The 20,225-nt window shown below is 44.7% G+C and overlaps 1 protein-coding gene across 2 annotated transcripts; it reads right to left on the bottom strand.

Annotated features, from left to right (window-relative positions):
- Nucleotides 1-1,413: 1,413 nt before the first annotated feature.
- Nucleotides 1,414-15,613, bottom strand: LHX3 (LIM homeobox 3). 2 transcript variants are annotated; one of them, XM_003757483.1, is made up of 6 exons: nt 15,526-15,613; nt 6,915-7,086; nt 5,757-5,959; nt 4,837-4,988; nt 3,968-4,139; nt 1,414-1,832 (listed from the first exon to the last, which is right to left on the bottom strand). In XM_003757483.1, the coding sequence occupies exons 1-6, from the start codon at nt 15,611-15,613 to the stop codon at nt 1,414-1,416; spliced, it is 1,206 nt and encodes a 401-aa protein (XP_003757531.1). The 2 variants fall into 2 exon arrangements, with proteins under 2 accessions (XP_003757531.1, XP_003757530.1); XM_003757482.1 differs by lacking the exon at nt 15,526-15,613 and adding an exon at nt 11,889-11,982.
- Between the last annotated feature and the right edge of the window lie 4,612 nt (nt 15,614-20,225).

The following is a 20,225-nucleotide window of genomic DNA, read 5'->3' as shown; positions in this document are numbered from 1 at the left end:
GCCTGGAGGGACTTCCTGAAATACAGATGCCTTCTATGGTGACCAGTGGCCTATGGCAGACAAAATAGAGTCAATGTGGAACAGACTCCCTGTCCAAGGGAAAGCTGTAACAAAGCCCAAATCCAAATCCAACAGAAGGACAAAAGCAAGGGGGTGTTGGCAACAAACATTAAGTGCAGCTCAAACCATCTTGGGTTTTCCCTGTCTTAGAAGAAACTAGTAAAAGGGGAACCCCAGGTGTTTACAAACTTAAACCAATCTTGGCAGGGAAAACAATCCCTTGGAAAGGACAAATAGAAGAGGAGGAGCTGTCTGCTATATTTGCCAGACAGTTTGATGTGGATGGAAGTAAGCACATAAACAGAGGCATCTCCAACCAACGGCACTCTTCCTTACCCAAGAGGTGCTGGGAGTAGGGTGGTCAATGAGTAAATAGTGCTCTCACTCAGTTAAGATAAATAGGAATATGTTTATGTAAGGGATGGAGTAGAAGTGATGGTTGGAGAAGAGAGGCTGCCTGAATTAGTGAAAGACTCACAATGCAAAGGATTTTATACATTGTCATTATAAAGAAAGATACTCTGATAAGGGTAAGGGACTCTGGTAAATGAAACTGTTAGCTAGTGAAACCAGTTAGCTAGTGTATCAGATATCCAATCACCAGTGTGCTGGAAGGTGTGTGAGCAACACTGAAGGTTCAAATCCCGACGCTGTCCATGCTGAGCTGTTGACTCATGAGTCAGGAATGCCATGTGGAAAGTAAAATAGATGATGAATTTGTGGGGCTCCAAATAAAAGTTGTTTTTTTTTCTTTTTACTAAAGTAACTGACGTTTGATGTGTAAACAGTAAATTCAAATAACAACAATAACATCTAATAATAATAAACATTCCAAAATGTCAGCTGTGTTGGACCAAGATAGGGAGGCGCAACCAGAGAAGAATGATTAGAAAAGGAATTGGCTGTAAATGAAGCAACATTTCTCCTCTAGCAGTACAGACATGTTCTCTTAAGGGTGAAATAGAAGACTGTTTTAAAAAACTAAAAGCAAATACCAGCCCTTTTAGCTGGAGACTGTTAAGGAGGCCCAGTCCATGCTCATGTACAAGAATGAGCTGAGTCATAAAGAAAAAGAGGAGAGTTCTTCAAACCTGAAAAGTCTCCATCTGGGGATTCAGTCTTGTCCCGAAAGAACTTGGGCGGGGGGGGGGGAATCCCCTGACATTCTTTCCCTGCATTCAAAGTCTTCAAAGTGGCCCATGACCTGGTTGGATGATCAGCACATGAAGAGGAGGGAGGGCAGGAGTCAATCCTTCTGTCCCTCCTCCCCACAGATGTAGTCTGGAGTCCCGCTGTTCTGAGATACCCAGCCCATGATTTCAAGCTCCAGTAAGGCTGGGGATGCATCCTGTATCAAAACTGGGCATGGTCAACCTCGTCCAACCAGGAGGCAGGGCTTGCTGGGAAGTCAGGGTAGCCCCCACTGCTCCCTGTTGACAGGTCAGAACTGGGTCCATTTCCTCCCATCACCCGCATGGGCTGGGGCACACCAGGTCCACCTGGAGCCACAATGCCTAGGCCAGGGTCAGTGTAAACCAAGCTGGAGATTAATGGTTGATGACCAGGGAGGGTCTGCAAGGAGGCTGGAGATTGGGGGATGCCATAGGGGCTACTAGATCGAAGGTCATGATACTGGTCCTGAGTAGGAAGGCCACTGTGCTCCATTGGGAAACTACCATTGGTGCCCACTGGCCTTCCCATCGCTGGTGAAGTTTCATTCAAATTGCTGTAAATCCCATTGGAGTGACTCATCTCTGACATGGATGGCTCATCTAGAATAGAAATAGAGAAAAAATGTTATAAAAACCACCAGATGGCCTGAACTTTGGGGACAAATCCACTCATGGGATTACAAACCAGAATAGCTGGGTAGTTCATCTAAAGTAATAGATCCCTTGATTTTTCTTGTGCAGCATGATCAATGTGGAAATATGTTTAGAAGAATTGTACATGTTTAACATATATTGGATTACTTGCCATTTAGAGGAGAAATGGGGAAGAAGGGAGGGAGAAAAAACAAAGTTTTGCAGGTGTGTTTGTTGAAAACTATCTTTGCATATATTTTGAAAATAAAAAGCTATTAATAATAATAATAATAAATTCCAAAGTCACAGACTGAGTCCTAACTACAGACATATACTGAGCACCAATTTGGGTTAAAGATTGAGCCATTCAGCATTGACTTCTGCTCCAGTTCTAATTACAGTTAGATACCTATAACTTTGCCCACAGAGTCACAGACTGAGTGCTACCCCTGTTCAGCTATCTCACAAATAGTTATTAGTGGATATGGAATAAAATATAACAATTTCACAATAAATCTCCTAGGAAAAACAAGTCACAAATTTCATTCCTGGTAATCAGCAAAAAACAAGTCACAAATTTCATTCCTGGTAATCAGCAAGTACATCACTTACACATAGGATATAGGAAAGGGCAGGCATTCTTGTAGACATAAAACTGAGGTTGGTGGTGGGATCTTTAAGACCTTAGTTTTGAGATTTCCCTTCCCTCACCTCACTCACAATTGCTTCCTGGTGATCATCCAGTTAAAATCTGAAATCTGGTTTTCTTGATTTTGCCTAATCCAGGAGAAGGCACAGTAAAGGGGAAGGGGAAGAATTAAGCCTTTATTATATGCCTAATATGTGCCAGTTACTTTATAAGTATTATCTCATTTGATTGTCACAACAACCTTGGGTAGGGTGTGTTACTATGATCTTCATTTCACTGAAGAAGAAACAAAGGCTAAGGGACTTGCCTCTTGCCACAGTTCTCATAGCAAGGTAAGTCTGAGGTTAGAGTTGAACTCAGGTCCTCTCGAGTCCAGCCCACTGCTCTATCCATTGTATGCATAGCTGTCTCTAAAAGGTGATAGCTCTTAACAAAAGATTTGTCTGATTAACTGAATCAGACTTTCTAAATGAAAAAATGGCGAGAACTCTGCCTCGAATTTATTCATTTCCTTTTGTTTTAGTTCATACAGGAAGGTATGAGAAGGTAAGCGGTATAGTTCTGTTCTGCTCACCATGCTGTACATGTTGTACCCAGAAGAGGCTGACAGATAATGAAGATTAAAAATAATAATCAACCCCAGACTCTTGTGTGGGACTTAAAATGTTACAAAATGCCTTAACTGACACCACCTTGTAAATTGGAGAAGTTAACTGGAGATATTAATGCCATCCCCATTTTACAGGTAAAGAAACTGAGGTCCAGTGACTTGCCTCAGTATCATGGCTAATTAGAAACAGAACAAAGATCAGAGTCCAACTCTGAATTAAGATTCTTTCCATCTATTCTCAGAGAGACCTTTTGTAATATAAATAATACTTACATTACATACAAAAAGATGTGCTATCATTAATTTCTGAGGTCATTTCTAACACTATCTTTTTATTTTCTCTTGATGTTTTTTAACCATTGATTAAAATTTTTGCCATAAATCCAGCTACAACCTTTGCAAGAATATTAAAATAGCAGAACTCAGATTCTAATTTAAAGGCTGATCAACGGAGGGAAATGTGGGCAGACAATTATCCTGTTCAGTTGATCAGTGTAGATAACCAATCCATATAATCCAGTCAGCAAGGTGGATTTTTGAAAAATCATCCATCTTCACTGTCTAAATTAACCAACAATTGCTGAGTAAAGTTGTGGAGAAGGATTCAATAGGAAAATCTGGAGACCGGGAGGAAAGCTGTATATATCTGCAAAGTCTCTCGTGCTGTCATCCAAGAATAAAAGAAATCTCTCCCCAGGCTCCGCAGTAATATTCTTTCCTTCTCCCCAAGTCAAAGAGGGCACAACTTGCCTGGCGAATACTAGCCTGCAAGTCTGAATCAAGGACTCGGAGGAATAAGTGGGAGAGGGGAAGAGAGGCGTCCTTCTCCCGGCTCCTGCTCACCTGTGAAGGAGACCTCAGCATCGCTGTCCGGCCCCTCTTCTTGAATGCTGTCCTTGTCGGATTTGGAGTTGCCCCGAGAACGTTTCATGTTGCGGAAGTACTGACCCCAGCGCTGCCTGCCCGCATCCTTCTTAAGTCGCTTCTCTTTAGCTCGCCGGTTCTGGAACCAAACCTGTTGGGGACAATGAAGGACCGGAGAAGGGGAGGGGGGAAAGAAGGGAAGGACATTGCCAGGTGAAGTGAAAAGCCTAAATCTTGGTTCCCGTTTTCGGCCCTGTTTGAGGGCTTGGAGATCGGTTTTTCCCGCGTTTATCTTTAACCAGGGTGGGGGAAAGTGTTGTAGATTATGAGTAAATGAGCTCGGACACCGAAAAAGCTAAACTTTGGCGGTCTTCAGTTAAGCGTTTAAGAGGTAGATTTTTTCCCCCCTCTCTGTGTTAATCTAGGCAGGGGTTCTTAATTTAGAGCCCATTAACTTTATAAAAAAATTTTTTTTAATAGAGGCATTTCAGTATAATTGGTTTCCCATGCAATCTCATGTCTTTTATTTTATGCATTTAAACACTTTCCGAGAAGTTCCAGAATTTCCCATCGAATTTCCCAGACTGCCAAAAAAAAAAAAAAAAAAAAAAAAAGGAGAGAGGTTATGAGCTCCCCTGGATTAGGTTGTGATCAGGAAGAAAACAGGGGAATGAAAAATGATTCAGGTCAACCCTGGGGCCCCACTTGGCCCTGTGTACTGACATCGGATCCTGCCCAGCAGGATTGAGCTCGGCGGGTTTGTCTCCAGAAAGGACACTGGGCTCAGAGCCCGGGTAATTGAGGTTCTACCCAGGTGGAGCGGGGAAGGGGCTAGAGCCGTCTCTGACCTGAACCACCCGCATGTCGAGGCCAGTCTCGGACGAAAGCTGTTCTCGGACGTGGCGCGCAGGCTTGGGCGAGTTGTTGTAGGCATTTTTCAGCGTCTCCAGTTGCTTCGCCGTAATAGTGGTGCGAGGCCGCTTGGCTGTAGATTCGGCCTCTGCAACGACAGGAGTGCTCCGCTGACCCTTTTCCGCAGGGACACCCTTCCCTAGTCCCTGAAGCTCTCGAAACCCAGAGGAGCTAGGAACCATAAAATGAGGGGAGGGGTCGGGGGCCAGGAGATTTCGAAGATCCCTTCCAGCTCTGGTATTCTAAATTCTCGAATCTAATGGTTCTTTTCTTTTTATTGTTCTCAGATTCTGTGGTTTGAAAGTTTCTCTAATTTTGTGGTTCTAAGATTATAAGAGTCTACGAGCTCTTCTTGATGAAAAAATAAGTCCTTTTCTCAGAGAAAAAGGCATACATTTTTATATCTATTATAGATTTGACAAGAATAACAGGAAAAAGTTTTCTTCTTGGATTTATATATATAATCTGTGATCATTTTCAAATTCTACTCCCTCCCATCTTTTAAATTAGTAGAACCTCTTTTTTTCCCACCTCATTCCCGTGTTGTTGGCTTAATTCACAGCCAGAATTGAAGAATTTATTCGGAAAATTAAATCCATCCTTCACATTTAGTCATATGTGATATATGTGTTCGGATAGTTTTTTCCTCTTAGCTAACAGAAATGCAACCAGGAAAATCTTAACTTCTTTTCCAGGGAGAGTAAGAACTAACTTGATTGTCTTTTCCCCTCCTTTAGCGGGATGTGTCTCCAGGGAGAACTACAGCATTTCCCCGAGAGAAGATAGGAGATCACTGAAGATAAATTACCCCTCTTCCCCAATAACCGCTTCTCCATCCAGCACTGCCGCGCCTTACCCCGCTGCTTGGCAGTCTCGTAGTCGGCTTTACAGACCAGCCGGCTGTCCTCCATAAGATAGAACTCGTCGCCTGTAGCTAGCTGCCGCTTGCAAACAACGCAGGAGAAACAGTGTAGGTGGTAGACGAAGTCTTGAGCCCTGCGAACTACCTGCGTAGGCGGGATACCTTGCTGACACGCCGCGCATTTGGTCCCGAACCTCCTGCAACACCAAGGCCAAAGACTTAGGGCTTGGGTAGCGGTGGGGGGATAGGGGCAGGGCAGGAGAGGGTACACGGCTGATAGATACTAATTAAAATCTTGCTGTAGCAGAAAGAGCTCGAGTCCGGGAATCAACAGACTCGGGTTCTGATCCAAGTTCTATTACTTCCTGACAGTGTGATCCTAAAATTCATATCGGAGGCCCTCAATTTCCTTATCTGTGAAATGGCTATAATAACCCCTGCTATGTCTATCTCACCGGGTTGTAGTGAGAATCGAATCAGATAATAGATGGGTAAGAGATTTAGCTATGCAAACACGACTATAATACCACCCAATCTTTATGTGTAACATCTGGTTTCCTAGCCCATGTGCTTTAACTTTTCCAACAAACAATTTTTTGGTACAGTTCTATTCCGAAGGATTGAGAGGGGGCTTTCCCTCGAGTCATAGAAACCCGATTGTACCCCCTGCATTATAAGATTTTTCGGAAGCACTCGACCAAAGCCATGAACAGCGAACTGCAACACAGGGGTCTACCGCACCAACGGGCTTCCCTGTCTCCCGGAGGGAAAGGCTATTCCGAGCAGGTTTCGTTATGTATGGCTTCTCTCTACACTTCTAGATCGAAGAGAAGTTGCTCGGAGCTCACAGTGATTTTCCTTCGATTCGAAAATAAATACTAGTTACCAACTAGTGCTTGAGAGGGATAGTAAGGGCTCCTATAGAATGTCCTGTGGAGTTTTGCTTTGTAAGAAACAGAAGATGCCAACTTCTCCTCCACCTTCACCCCACTCCAAAACCTTGTACCCCGGTTTGTTTTGTCTCGGCTGAATGCCCTTTAACTCCAGCGTGGGAAGACTTAAATAGTGCCGGCAGGTCAGCCTTTCAGGGAACTGATCTGAAGCTTTTAGCCCTACTCCTAGTACCCAGTTGTTCCCCGCCGCCCGACTCACTTGAAGAAGTCCTCCTTGCAATAGACGCCATCCCCCCGGCTGAAACACTTCTCGGCCAGCGGTGTCTGACAGTCGCTGCACTTGAGGCACTTACTGTGCCAGTGCCGGTCCAGGACCTTGAGGATGAACCTGTCCACGATGTGCTGATTGCAACCGGCGCACAAGGGGATCTCTGCGTGGAAGAGGGAAAGGGGGGAAAGAGGCTCACTTGGATGGAGAGCTCATCTCATGCTCGCTTTTCCTGGGGCTCATCTCCGAGAAACTCAGCCAGAAGGGAAATTTTTCTTTTTACAATTCTCTGACTTAATGCTTTGCAACAGAGCTAGATTCCCGTTGCCTATCCCGGTTTCCCATTCCGGCCCTAGAAATTCCATATTTCTTGAGATGGACACAGAAATTATCTGCTTCACTTCCGTATATATATACACACACATATATATATATATATATATATTTATGTGTGTGTGTGTATACACACACACACACATATACTCAATAGACCTTGTTTGTCTATAAGATGCAATGTGGATGGTCATTTTTTATAAAGAAACTCAGGTTTTGTGAGTCATCCACAGATTTGTATGAGTATGTGATGGAAACGGGCAGATATTTAGACAGGCGGTGCACAGGAGCAAACGCACAGATCTCCCGTTAGTTCTGTTGCATACAGATTGTCCCAGAAGCAACTGCTTATCCGAATATATTATGTAGCATTTGTTTGGAAATTTTATAGTTGGAGTTGGATCTGATCGCACAAAATATTGAATTGAATATTGAAACACGCTGACTATGATGCAAATATAGAAAGAAATATACTACTAGTAGGGTACACTGTGTATATATTTATCGGATACACCATGGATGTCTTCATTAGTATGCAACGTTTGTGACTGCTTTAGAATTTACATTCCCCAATACAGAGGCGCTCACACATTTGGATACACTCAGAGTCTGTGAGGGCTGTTTGTCTGCATACACACGTGGGCACTCTCTCTCTACTTCCAAGTTTGTTCTGAGTTCGTTTGTCCTTTCTATAATTGCCATTACACCCTAGCAACTGATTCCAGGATCATTTCCTCTCTGTTCACCCAATTCAGCAAGAATTGGCGAACAAGTTCACTCAGTTTGCAGCCAGTGGCAGAACCTAAAGTGAACTTCCTAGAGCTTGGTATTTGATAATAGATATTGGAACTACTATTTACCTGGAATAGAGGATAAGGAGCAAGGGCTTCCTGGAATAAGAGTGTTTCTTTTTATCCCCAAAGGCACATGTAGTGTAAAGGATTATCCTCCTCCCAAAATAAAGATTAAAAACGATACCTATGTAGAAACACTAACAGTGTTAGTCATCTATTCCCTAGCCCTAGATCTTTCAGCAGGGATAGGGGATGGGAGGGATTCTGGGGAGGTAAGAATGCAACTCCATGAACTCCTCAACAATTAGTCTATGGACAGCATGGCGGAATTCAAAACCACTGGAACAGTCAGAGCAAGGAGGAAAAAAGGAAACGATTTCTGTAGTCCCCAAACTCACAGTTGGGATGCTCTGAAGATTCCAAGATGGGAAGCCAAAGGTCCAATGGCCTTCTTTCCTCACTCAAAACAATGTCTCAGTGGCCCCGTAAAGTTAGAGGTATCAGGGCTTCCTACACTTGGGGCCTAGACTACACACAACACGAATTTTACCCTAAAATGTTACCTAGTTAGCTAGTTTGGGGCAAATTGAGCAGTATTTGAAGTCCAGACCTACCCATTCTGGTTCCGATAAATTCACAATCCAGAAAGATAGACTTCTGATCTGTGTCCACAGAGGTAAAGCTGAGACGGGGGTCCCTGAGTTTTAATATTTAACTACACCCAAAATCCAGCCCACAACACACACACACACACACACACACACACACACAAACAAACACATACACACACACATACTATCCCCTGGAAACAACTAGCTAGGTCGCCGAAAAGGAATGGGGGGGGGGGACGGGGAGGAAAGGTGACAATAATCCACGAAAGCTGAGTGGACAAACAAGCGATGCGGCAATCTAGACTCTTTAGTAAAGGTTAGGTTAGCTCAGATTTTCAGCACCCCAAAAGGCGGACAGCTCCTCAAACTGGCGCAGGAGACGGCTGAACATTTCAGAAAATGCCAACTTCAGCGACTCAATGCCCGGTAAAATTCAGTTCTGGGTATTATTGTTGAGAGCTGATAACCTTACCAAACAAAGATCCCTCCCTCCATTCCCTATCCCGCATCCCCAAAACACCTCCTAACCTCCTGTTCCATTCCCATTCCTAACGTCCTCAAGGATATTTCTTACGTTGCATCGTGGCTTCAGACAGGTTGCGCTCTGCTAGATAATGTTCTGGAGTGCTTATGGACGTTTTCCCTTCTGCTTACTCGCTAACTCCCTCTTTCCAGGAGCAGGTCTTGCTGGACGCTTTCGTTCCCCTTCTTCCCACCTCACCACACCCCTTTCCCCTACTCTCTTAGGACAGCCCCTTCCCTGGAACCTCCGTTAAAAATAAATAAATAAAAGCAGGTTGAATCAAACCGAAGCCTAGATCTGACCCTTCTCTCCTCCTCCCACCCCCAGGACTACTCCCACTTTCTCACCTATGGGAGTCACTGCAGCTCAGTTTCTCTAAGCTTGGAATCAGGATACTAAGTTCCAGTCTTGGGTTAGACATTTTGTGATGATGAGCAAATCATTTAATCTCAAACCTCAGTTTTCTCTGCTGCAAAATGGGGCTAATAGTTGTTTATCTAACACTTGAGCTTCTTATAAGGAAAATGATTTGCAATGATTGCTCAAAGTAATAATATACATATACACAAAATCACACATTTACATATGTGACATGATATGTGTGAGCTGTTATTACTTTATGACCCTAGAGAACTGAGGTTTGTATAAGGATTTACTGGAGGATGGAGTCCCTTCAAAGCTCTCAATATTCATCTTCATGTGTTCACATAGCTAGGGTGGGGGTGGGGTTTAGGGGAGGAGGAGCAGGAGTTTCCTGATCTATAAGTCAGAGCATCTTGTCAGTATAAGAACTGGCCTGAATAGCATGTCAATTTTCCCACCAGTTCAAGCCAGAAGTTATTTCCAAGTCTGCAAGATGCTGAGGCCTATAAAGGCTCAGAAGGAGGGATAACTCAGTGTCTTTAGCGCTGTTCAGAGCCTGGGCCTTGAGGAAGAATCTATCTAATGTTCTGTGACCTACCAGGAAAATATTTTACAGTTTGACACTAAGAAGTCCTGGTCAGCAAGTAGGCTGTCTGAGGAAATTATGAGGTGGGTGTTTGGGGACAGATTCAGTCTCATCTTTGGATTTAGGTTCTGGATCCATGGACCTAAAATTTGTCTGGATTCATATGTTACAGAGGTAGAATGGAAAGGAGATTGATCACAGGTTTGCTCTGAGTAGGAAATAAATAGAATATGTCTAAGAGTCAGTGGGATTAGAGAATCCCCAAAACTGAATCTCACAGAACCTTCTGAGAATGGGGCACCATTTCCAGGAAGTTTCACTTGCCCTGAAGACCTGCAGCCTATGAGTGTGCCTCTTTACTCAGTACTGCATTGACTGCTTTGTGCCATACTCTCTTCTAGTTCCCCCACTTTGGCCTCTGTACTCTTAGCAGAATTAATAGAAAGCTCTGGCTTTCCCTTTTATTGTCTCTTCATTTGAGACTTGACTCCATCGGGGAGAGCTCATCCCCAAGGTACAGAAGCTGTTTCCCTCACTGAAGGCCTGAGTCTTAGAGCCTGAGTTGTAGAGAATCATACTTCAGAGTGAAAGCTGAACACCCAGTGAATCCCTGAACAAAGCTGAATACCTAATAGATCCCAGGACAAACCTATAGGATACACATTAACTTAACACAATATAACACAGCCTTGGGCAGAGTATACCAACAAAACATCCTAACCCAATCCAACACACAATAAACTAACATCATAAACTAGATAGAAACACAACCCTAAAGAAAAATGTAGGACATATGCATAAACCATACACAACACAAATCCACACTCCCATATAAACAATGCAAACGAATTTAACACAATACAAACATTTAAGAACACAAAATTCAACCCAAGACTCAAATTCAAGGGGAAGAATTAGCTCCTCTAAAACATGTGAATACTCCACAAACCTCAAACAGGTAAAATGAAATGTGTAAGTACAGATTCAAAACACACACGTTTGCACCTCCATACAAATAGAAAACGAAGCTCTCCACACAGAGACAGCACTAACAAACACACTCCCCAAAGCAATTTGTACGCGCTAAACGCCGGATTTTCAAAATGTGGACAAAGCCTGGCCAGGGACCCTGGCTCCTCCGGTCTGACCGACTTTACTGATGATACCCGGGGATTCTCCATTTCCTTAAACAAGATGGGAATCCCTGGTCTTGTTGTCCTGAGCTCAGGGCCTGCACTCACCCGCGTTCTCCAGGAACCGAACCCGGGAAGTCACAGTAGTCAGGTTTGTCCCCTGCTCTGAGATAGGAAGGGGCTAGGAGACGGCTGCCAGCGCCCACGGAGAAGTTGCTCTAGACATGGAGAACACTCAACTCCCTCTAGTCTGGGAGGGAGTGGAAAAGCCCAAAGATTGGGGCACGATCCTCCGCGGGTGTTGGGGCGGCAGTTGGTCCGCCTTTCCTGTGCACTCTGAAAACAAACCATCTCCTAGCACCTTTTTTTTCTCTTCACCCCGGAACTGGCCTCTTTCAAGTTGCGGGAATCCTTCCCAAGCGGGCTTTGGCACCTAAGCTTTGCTCCCTGGTTCAGAAGGTTGACCCTGAACTCGGGACAACCAAGAAGACGTGGCTCAAGAAATTCCTACTCAAAAAATCTTCACCGAACAAGGAAGATGGACAAGAATCCTATAAGGTTTCCCTCCTCTCTGGGCCTCGCTGGGTATGAGGGATCTCGACTCGGGCCTTTGTACCCCTACCTTTGCGCAGGTCCTCGTTCTGTGCTAGCAGTGCGAGAAGCATGTCTGTCCCGGCGGAGTCTTTCCCCGACCCCAGTTCTTTAAGGGCGTCCATCTTGCATCGCCCGTCGTCTACTCCCCTGGTTTCTGAGCTGGGAGAATCCCCGGCGGACTCTTCGGAAGATAAACTTTAGGACTATCGAAAAGGCAGGGCCAGATCCAGGCCAGATAGCCCTTTATCGGCCTTCCCAATTCGCGGGATTCGCGCTCGGACTAGGTTTGGATACCGAACCTCCCCTTACTTCCTCTTCTCCCCACGCCCCCTCTCGCTCCCACCTTCTATGCCCCCGCCCCCCTTAGGGAGTGCTGGGTGAGCTCCTGGCGTCTACTGGGGAGCTCAGAGGCCGCCTACACTTGCAGACCGGGGAATTTAGGGGTGGGGGAGCTGCAGTCTGGCAGGCGCGTTGGAGCGCACAGGGGCGCAGAGTGACTGGTTTCTGCTGCACCTTGAGACAAGACTAATTAACAGCCACAGCACCCAGAGGGACGGGGCTCCGCTAGCCTCTCGGGGCCTGAGAGAGGCGGGGCAGTTGGAGAGTGAGATGTCGTGTTTATGGGTGGGGGATGGGGGAGGGGGGAGGACGCAGGTTGGAACCGTTTTGGTTTGACCGCCACCGGCAGCGTGCTTGAAATTCCCTCAATGTTTTTGCCCGCATCCCGAGCTATGGTCCCTAGGGAATACGACAGAGACTAGAAGGGTATTTGGAGACCAGTTTGTGTAATTTACTTGCGATAGTTTGAATCTGGGGAAGATTCACTGGAAACTCAAGCCCAGGCCCCGGAGAAGCAGAACCTCAACTTCCCTCCCTCTTACCCCGGGGAGGGGAAAAAACAACCACAAAACTCAGCATCTAGGGATAGTTTCCGGGAGAAGCCCGGCTTTGTCCTGGCTGCAGACTATTCTGACTTCGGGAGATCCCGATCCTGGGAGTAAAAGTAGGTTCCAGAGGTTCTTCCTGTTGGTGGAGAGCTTATTATATGAATCCTGTCTCCCTCCTTCCAGGCTCGCTTCTGGGGAGCGAGAGGAAGGCCACAGGTGTCCGGAGGTCCAGGGAACACCAACCTTCTCCGCCCCCTCCAATTCCCATGCTGAGACCGGGCTCGGGGGTGACTGTAAGTGTTCAGAAGTCAGTGTAGGGGGAAAAAAAATTCCTTTTGGGAAAAGGATGGTATGGAAACGGAATTCTTCCAAGACTGGAACCCGTGATAACTGGCCCCAAACTATTCTCTTTGAAGTGTGCTGGATCATTTGAATGCCCACCCGTTCAGGTCCCAGTTCTTAGTATTCAAGGCGGGGAGGATCCAGCAAGGCCGATAATTTAATTCAGTGACTGTAAAGAGTGATCCAGGAGATGTTAGGACCCCTCATTGTGTCCGAGATCCCTCAGTCCTGCTCTCTCGCACATTTCAGCCCTTGAGAAAGGAATTATCCTTTCTGTAGTGCCTGGGGAAATCAATCGGAGTGCTGTTTACTGGGGTGGTCTTAATCGAAATAAACTATAGCTTTTTATTCCAGCATTCAAAGTCCACTCGAGATGAAAGGGCTACGCTGCCTTAGAGGAGACTTGGGGTGAAGGGCGTTTTAAAAATTATTAAAATATAGAGCCACAACCAAGCCCACAAAACTTTGACTTGGTGAATTCCTCTCTTCTTTCTTAAGAATTTAAGATGGAATAGGGATTCAAAGGGCATGAGCGAACCAAAGGGGCTGAAGTGGAGATTTCTTCGCAGTCTATCACACACCTCCAAACTATTTCCCGGGCCCTCGGGCTTCTTTTTCTTTTATTAAGCACTCCGTTCTTTCCCTCTTTCTCACAAGATTTCCCTCTTAGGTTCATCTCCTCTGCATTGTTACCCATTTTTACACTCTCTAACCTTCTGATCTGGACCAAGGATAGCTAAAAATTCATTGCAGCTTTGGAGTTTTTGTTTGTTTTTTTTGCCACATCCTTTCCCTAACGCCTGTTCCCTAAAACTTGGGTTGGTTTCTCTTCTTCCCTCTCAGGAATACTAGAGGAGTGATTTTTGGGATCTGGGTCAAAGGGAACAGGGAGGAAGTGGAGAGAAGGAAAAGCTCTAGTGACATATGCACACACTTTCCTTCAGTGTGCAAGGCTAGATAATTTGGGGGATTCTGCTCCTAGTTCATGCTTCAGTTGCTGAGCTCAGAGCAGGCAAAGGAAGATATACTTGAATCACCCAGATCTCCAGCGTAGAGTATAAAAAGACATTGGAGAACAGTCCTTCCCTCTCCTGCCCCACCCTCACCCCCCCCAGGGCAGGAAAGTAAACTAAGCAATTGGATTCGAAGGCGTTGAGTAGGGATGGAGCTTACTATTTTTCACTATTGTTGAGGAGGCTGGGACCTCAGATCAACTAGATCAGGAGTCACTCAGACAAAAAACACAATTACAGATGCTAATGACAGAAACCTACAACCTGGTAGGGAAATGAGAATACAAGACTGCAGAGAATTGAGAAGCAGAATTAGGGTTAGTCTTAAGAAGGGAAGGGGGCATCACTTCTTTAGGATCCAACAACTCCCTCCCTCCCCCCTCCTGCTCTTGTTCTGTCATGATTCTGTCTTTCTCTGGAATCTAGGAATGAGGACACACACACACACACACACACAGAGACGCAGAGAGACAGAGTCAGAGAGTGAGACAGAAAAACGGACAGAGACTGACAAAGAGAGGCAGAGAATTACAAATGCAAACAGGATTTTTCTGATTTTCCCAGATTTTCTCTATCCATCCTCAGCCTCACGCAGATACACACATTGTGGTCAGATTGGGCCAGAGAGGGTATGGAAAGGGGCACAGTTTGTGCTTAAGTATCACAGTGTGTGACGCTTCGTCCCATCTCGGGCAGTGCGGGAGGAGAGGGGGCGGACCGGCCTGTCCAGCTGAGTGATGGGTTGGGGGCGGGTCCCCCACGCGCTCGGCATCTGGCCAGGGTGGTACCAACAATCGCCCTCATTATTCAGCCAACGACCTGAAGAACTACCGCCGAGGTGGGGGACTGTGGAAAATCTTGTGAGGAAAGCACTACAACCTAGAGAACCTCCCCTTTTCCCTTCACTTGGGATTCCCTTCCCCTAGAAGCTCCGAAAGGTCGTAAAAGTTATATATTGGGGTTGTGGGGGTGTCTTCTAAAGAACAGCGGTAAGAAAAGAGGAATGTCCCCACGCAGCCCCATGCATCTGGTGAGTGGGGACAGCTTCTCAGGATGCCGAGGGCCTAAAAGCGGGGCTTATCTTTCTATATACGCATATAAACAGGATAACCCCTTTAAGCGGTCCTTTAAGGCACAGAGTAAGCCGCAGGCACTCTCTTGCATACTATACTACCCTCATTCACTTAGGCTCCCACATTTACGACCCTCACTCACTTAGAACCCCACACTTTACTACCCTCACTCCCACTTCCACATTTGCTATTTTCACTTACTTACACTCTCACTTTCTTACTATCAAATGCGCCAAATAGGAGCAGCTTGTCTGACTCTCACACACACGTCTATACACTCATACACAGAATATCCTGGGACTTAGGGAAGTAAATTAATTCGGGCCTTTTAGCGGCCTCGGAGCTTTTACCTTGGGTCTCGCCGAAGGCGCAGACCGCTGCGGCTGCAGGGACTCCAGGCCTCTCCCTGTCCCGTTCGGGGTCCGGCTCGAGTAGCATCTCTGACACCCTGCTGCGGCCGGGGCTCTGGTTTCCTGAGGCTGACTTGGAAGGACAGAGAAGACTTCTCACCCAGCCCGTACTGTGGCGACCTAGAGGCTCAGTGTGCGCTCGGCCAGGGCGAGGGGCTAAGCTGGGAGGGCGGGCAGTGGGACGGGGGCCAGTGGGCGGGAGTGGGAGTTGGGAGGGAGGAAGGGCAAGCGTCGGAGACGCCCCTCGCCCTCCCCAGGGGCCAACTCGTTTGTTGCACTCAGCTTAACAAAACCGCGGGCCCGAAGGTTCCGGGAGGGGAGCTGTCCAGCGTGCTAGAGGGAGGCACCCACGCGGCCTTGATCTCCGCCCCTAGCTCTGCCCCCGCCCAATGCTCCGCCCCGGTCCGGGCCCTCGGGGGTATCCGAGTACTTACTGCCCGCCCCCAGCCCTTTCTTTCAGACTCAGTCAGGGCATATACAGCCTCCCACAGAGAACAGCGGAGCGACAGGTATTCTGACTTTATTCGAGTCTGGAGCCTTTCGTGAATGGCCCCAGAGAGTATGTATTCTTCTCCATTTGCGGATTCCCAACCTGTGGGACCGAGTCGCCCTCCAAGTTCTCTTTGGGCCATTCCTCAGCCCGGCTCTCGAATCTTCCTGCTTTCTTTATTCTGGGGCACAAACTTACTCTTGAGTGACACTAATGAAGCAAGTATCCTTTGGGGGGATGGGCGGATTAGCACGGGGGATGTGGCGTTTCCTGTTAAGTCGTAGCCTCCATTTATTTCGCCTCAGATACTTATTAGCCATGTGACCCTGGATAAGTCATTTAATCTCTTTTAATCTCAGTTTCCTTATCTGCAAAATGGTCGTGATCTCACGTATCTTACAGGATTGTTGTGGTGATTAAATGAGATAATGAGTGCAAAGCATTTTACAAGCCTTAAAACGCAGTATAAATTCTAGTTATTTTTCGTATCATTATTCTGTCGTTTTATCCTTTTATTTTAGATAATGTGCTTCCCGCTTTCACTGAGCAGTAGAACGAGCTCGGGCCACCACTGCAAGGGAGGAAGAAATTATCCACAGGCATCCGAGAAATTTTCACCTATAGAGACGCATCAAACTACATCCCGAGCTGGCTCAGAGTCGGGGTAGAGAATCTCCCAGCCCATTTTCTTGGCCAAGCGTTGCGCTCCAAGGAGTAGTCATTTTGTACTAGATTTAGTCTTTTTGTTCAGTCGAAAAAGTGAACATCTCTGTCTCACTTTCGCCTCAGGCTCTCGCATCCTCCCTCAAAGCTTCACTGCAGTTTCTTCCCTTTTGTCAGTCTAGCCTTCGAGTGGCTTTAAGAGCCGCCGCCGCCGCAGCTATGCTGAGAAGTGCGCTTCTAACCTTACTCCCTGACCAATGTTATGGAGACATTCCCTGACTCGAGGGGCCCTAGAACTAACAAAGACAATCTTTTCCTCGGATTTGACAAGTCTTCAATATCTTCAGTGGAACAGGAAGAATCGTCATCACCACGTCTCCAAGGCAGGTCTGGTACCCAAACTGTTGCATAGTGCCGAGTCTGTCTTTGTAAGAAGACAGAGTATAAATTAAGGAGAGCTCTCCATCACTTTGTTGATTCCCCTCTCCTTCGACAGGAGCTAATGAAAGTGCTTGGAGGCCACGGAGTGACCCACATATAATGTTGTTTAAGAGGGCCTTGAGAGAGATTAAAGCGAGACTGCCCATAGATTTAGATTGGGTTAATAGAGTCTTATTCAGAAAAAAAATCGTCCTCCCCACCCCTTCCTTCTTTTTTTTTTCTTCTAATTTTCTCCTCCTTTCTTCATCTCCCTTCCCCCTCTCCCATGACTGCAGAGTTACTTAACTGTAAATTGTAGAATTTAAACCCAGGATTCTCAATTCATGTCTAACTCCCACTTTTTACTAAACTACCCTTGGTCACCCTCGCAACACCTAGTTGCAGCCCTTTCTATAAGAAGGCATAGAATTATAAATTTAGAGCTAGAAGGAATCTTTGAAGTAGTTAAATCCAAATCTTTATTTTTACAATTGAGGAAACCAGGGCCCAAAACATTTAAATGACTTGTCACTGGTCATAGAAATAGCAGTTGCCTAAGTGGGATTCAAATCCAAGTCTTCCTAACTCCAAATCCAATGGGTTTCAAATATAAAGGGAAATAAGCCAAATTTATATAAAAAAATAAATAAATAAGAGCCATTCCCCAGTTGACAAATGGACTAAGAATATGAACAGGCAGTTTTCAGAAGAAATCCAAGCTATCTATAATCATATGAAAAAATGCTCTAAATCACCTCGGAGAAATGTACATGACCTCAGATCTATCAGATTAGGTAATATGACAGAAAGAGAAAATGACAATTGCTGGAAGGTATGTGGGAAAATAGGTAGACTGATGAACTGGTGGAATTGAATTGTGAACTGAGTTGACCATTGTGGAGAATAATTTGGGATTATGACCAAAGAGCTATAAAATTTGTGTAACATCTTTTGACCCAGCAATACCACTATTAGGTCTATCCCCAAAGAGATAAAATGGAAAAGGTCCTATATGTATAAAATTATTTATTGCAGTTTTTTTGTTGTGCAAAGAATTGGAAATTGAAGAGATGCCCATCAATTGGGGAAGTCAAACAAATTGTAGTATATGATTGTGATGATAGAATACTATTGTACTGTACAAACTAAGGAAAAGGATTATTTCAGAAAAGATATATATATAGATATATACACATATATATGTGTGTATATATAATATATATTATATAAGCATAAATTTATGCAGGATAAAATGAGCAGAACCAGGCGATCATTGTACACAATAACAGCAATGTAGTAATGATGATCAACTGTGAAAAACTTAGCTATTCTAGTAAATTAAAATGACCCGACAATTCTTTCTTTCTTTTTTTTTTTTTTTGCTGAGGCAATTGGAGTTAAGTGACTTGTCCAGGGTCACACAGCTAGAAAGTATTAAATGTTTGAGGCCTGAGTTGAACTCAAGTCCTCCTGACTTCAGGGCCAGTGCTCCATCCACTGTGCCATCTAGCTGCCCCTGACCCAAGACAATTCTAAAGAACTTATGGTTTAAAAAATTGCTACTCAATTCTAGAGAGAGAATTGATGAAATTCGAGTACAAATTGAACGCTAATTTTTTTCTCTTGCTTTTTTTTCAACATGGTTAATATGGAAATGTTTTGCTTGACTTCATACGTATAATAGTTACCAAATTGCTTGGCTTTTCAATGGGCTAGGGTAGGACTTGAGAGAATTTAGAACTAAAAATTAAAGAGGGTTGTTAAACAAGTTTGTCTCATTATATATTCCAAGAAATCTTGAATGGGTTTTATATATGCACAGGAATCAACAATAAAAATAGGTTCAGGAAGATTTACTTAAGTTTCCTATCAGGTTGCAATAAAAGCTGGGGAAACAGAAAACTCCTCTAACTTGTGAAAGGGAACCATAATGATTTAAAAGAATCCCTCCATTGCCTCTAAAAATAGGATTTTGGAAAAGTATAGCACTGAGAATTGTTCATGTGATATATTTATACCCAAAATTAATTAGATTTCTCCACCTTCAAACACATAGCTACTGCTACCTTTTAATCTTGGGGTTAACAAAACATTATACACTGTATTCACTTATCTGACCACAAGAAGCCAGTAGATATTGCAAGCATAATTTTTCCAATTTTGTTATTTTTGTTCAGTCAAGTCCAACAGCTCCTCTAGCTCATTTTACAGATAAGGAAACTGAGTCAAACAGGGATGTGACCTGCCTGGTCACATAATTGGTTTCAGAGGCCAGATTTTAAACTGAGGTTTTCCTAATTTAAGGCCCAGCACTCTAGCCACTGAAACACTGAGCTGTCCCTATTCACAGTCAGACATCAATGTTAGATGGAACTTGAACTCAGGCCTCTTCTATATCAATAGCTTTTTCCACTTACCATCAGCAAATGTTGTCTGCTGGCAGATTCACACATTATCCTTCAACCCCAAGACTTATCTAGCAAGAAAAGATCTGGTGGAACCCATCCCTGGATTCCTTCCTCCAAGTTAACAATTCCCTTAGGACCTAAAGATCGAAGGCTTTTTGCTTCTTCCTTCTAGGAAAATAAGTTTTTTCAACTAAGGAAGGAAAATAAATGAAAGGAAATTAGAGGATAAGGCTCTAGAGTAGACAGAAAAAAGTCTAGCAGAAAGAAAACTGGTCTAATAACGAGATTGAGTGTGAGTCTCAACCCCACCACTTATTGAAAGGATGATCTTGCTCAAGCCACTTGCTGCCTTTCTTTAGGTCTTATTTTTCACAGTTGTAAAATGAGAGGATTGGACTGAATGATTTCCATTCAATTACAACTGTGAAATTATCTTAACAAAGGGACTGTTGGACATATTATTCCTTCTGTGGAAAGAAAGCTGTTATCATTACAAGAGTTCTATGCAGCTTAGGGTTCAGACTTTTGATCATTTTTCTGTTCTAAACTATAACTTTCTGTTGTTAGCACTTAGAGGTAGCATGGAATAGTGGATGATTTTGATTTGTCTCCAAATACTGTGTGACTGACACTAGGCAAATCAAAATCTCTCAGTCACC

The sequence above is a fragment of the Sarcophilus harrisii genome, chromosome 2 (assembly GCF_902635505.1).
Source record: "Sarcophilus harrisii chromosome 2, mSarHar1.11, whole genome shotgun sequence".
Classification (NCBI taxonomy): Eukaryota; Metazoa; Chordata; class Mammalia; order Dasyuromorphia; family Dasyuridae; genus Sarcophilus; species Sarcophilus harrisii.
Note: the sequence above shows the minus strand (reverse complement) of the source record. Positions and strands in the feature narration are given on the sequence as shown.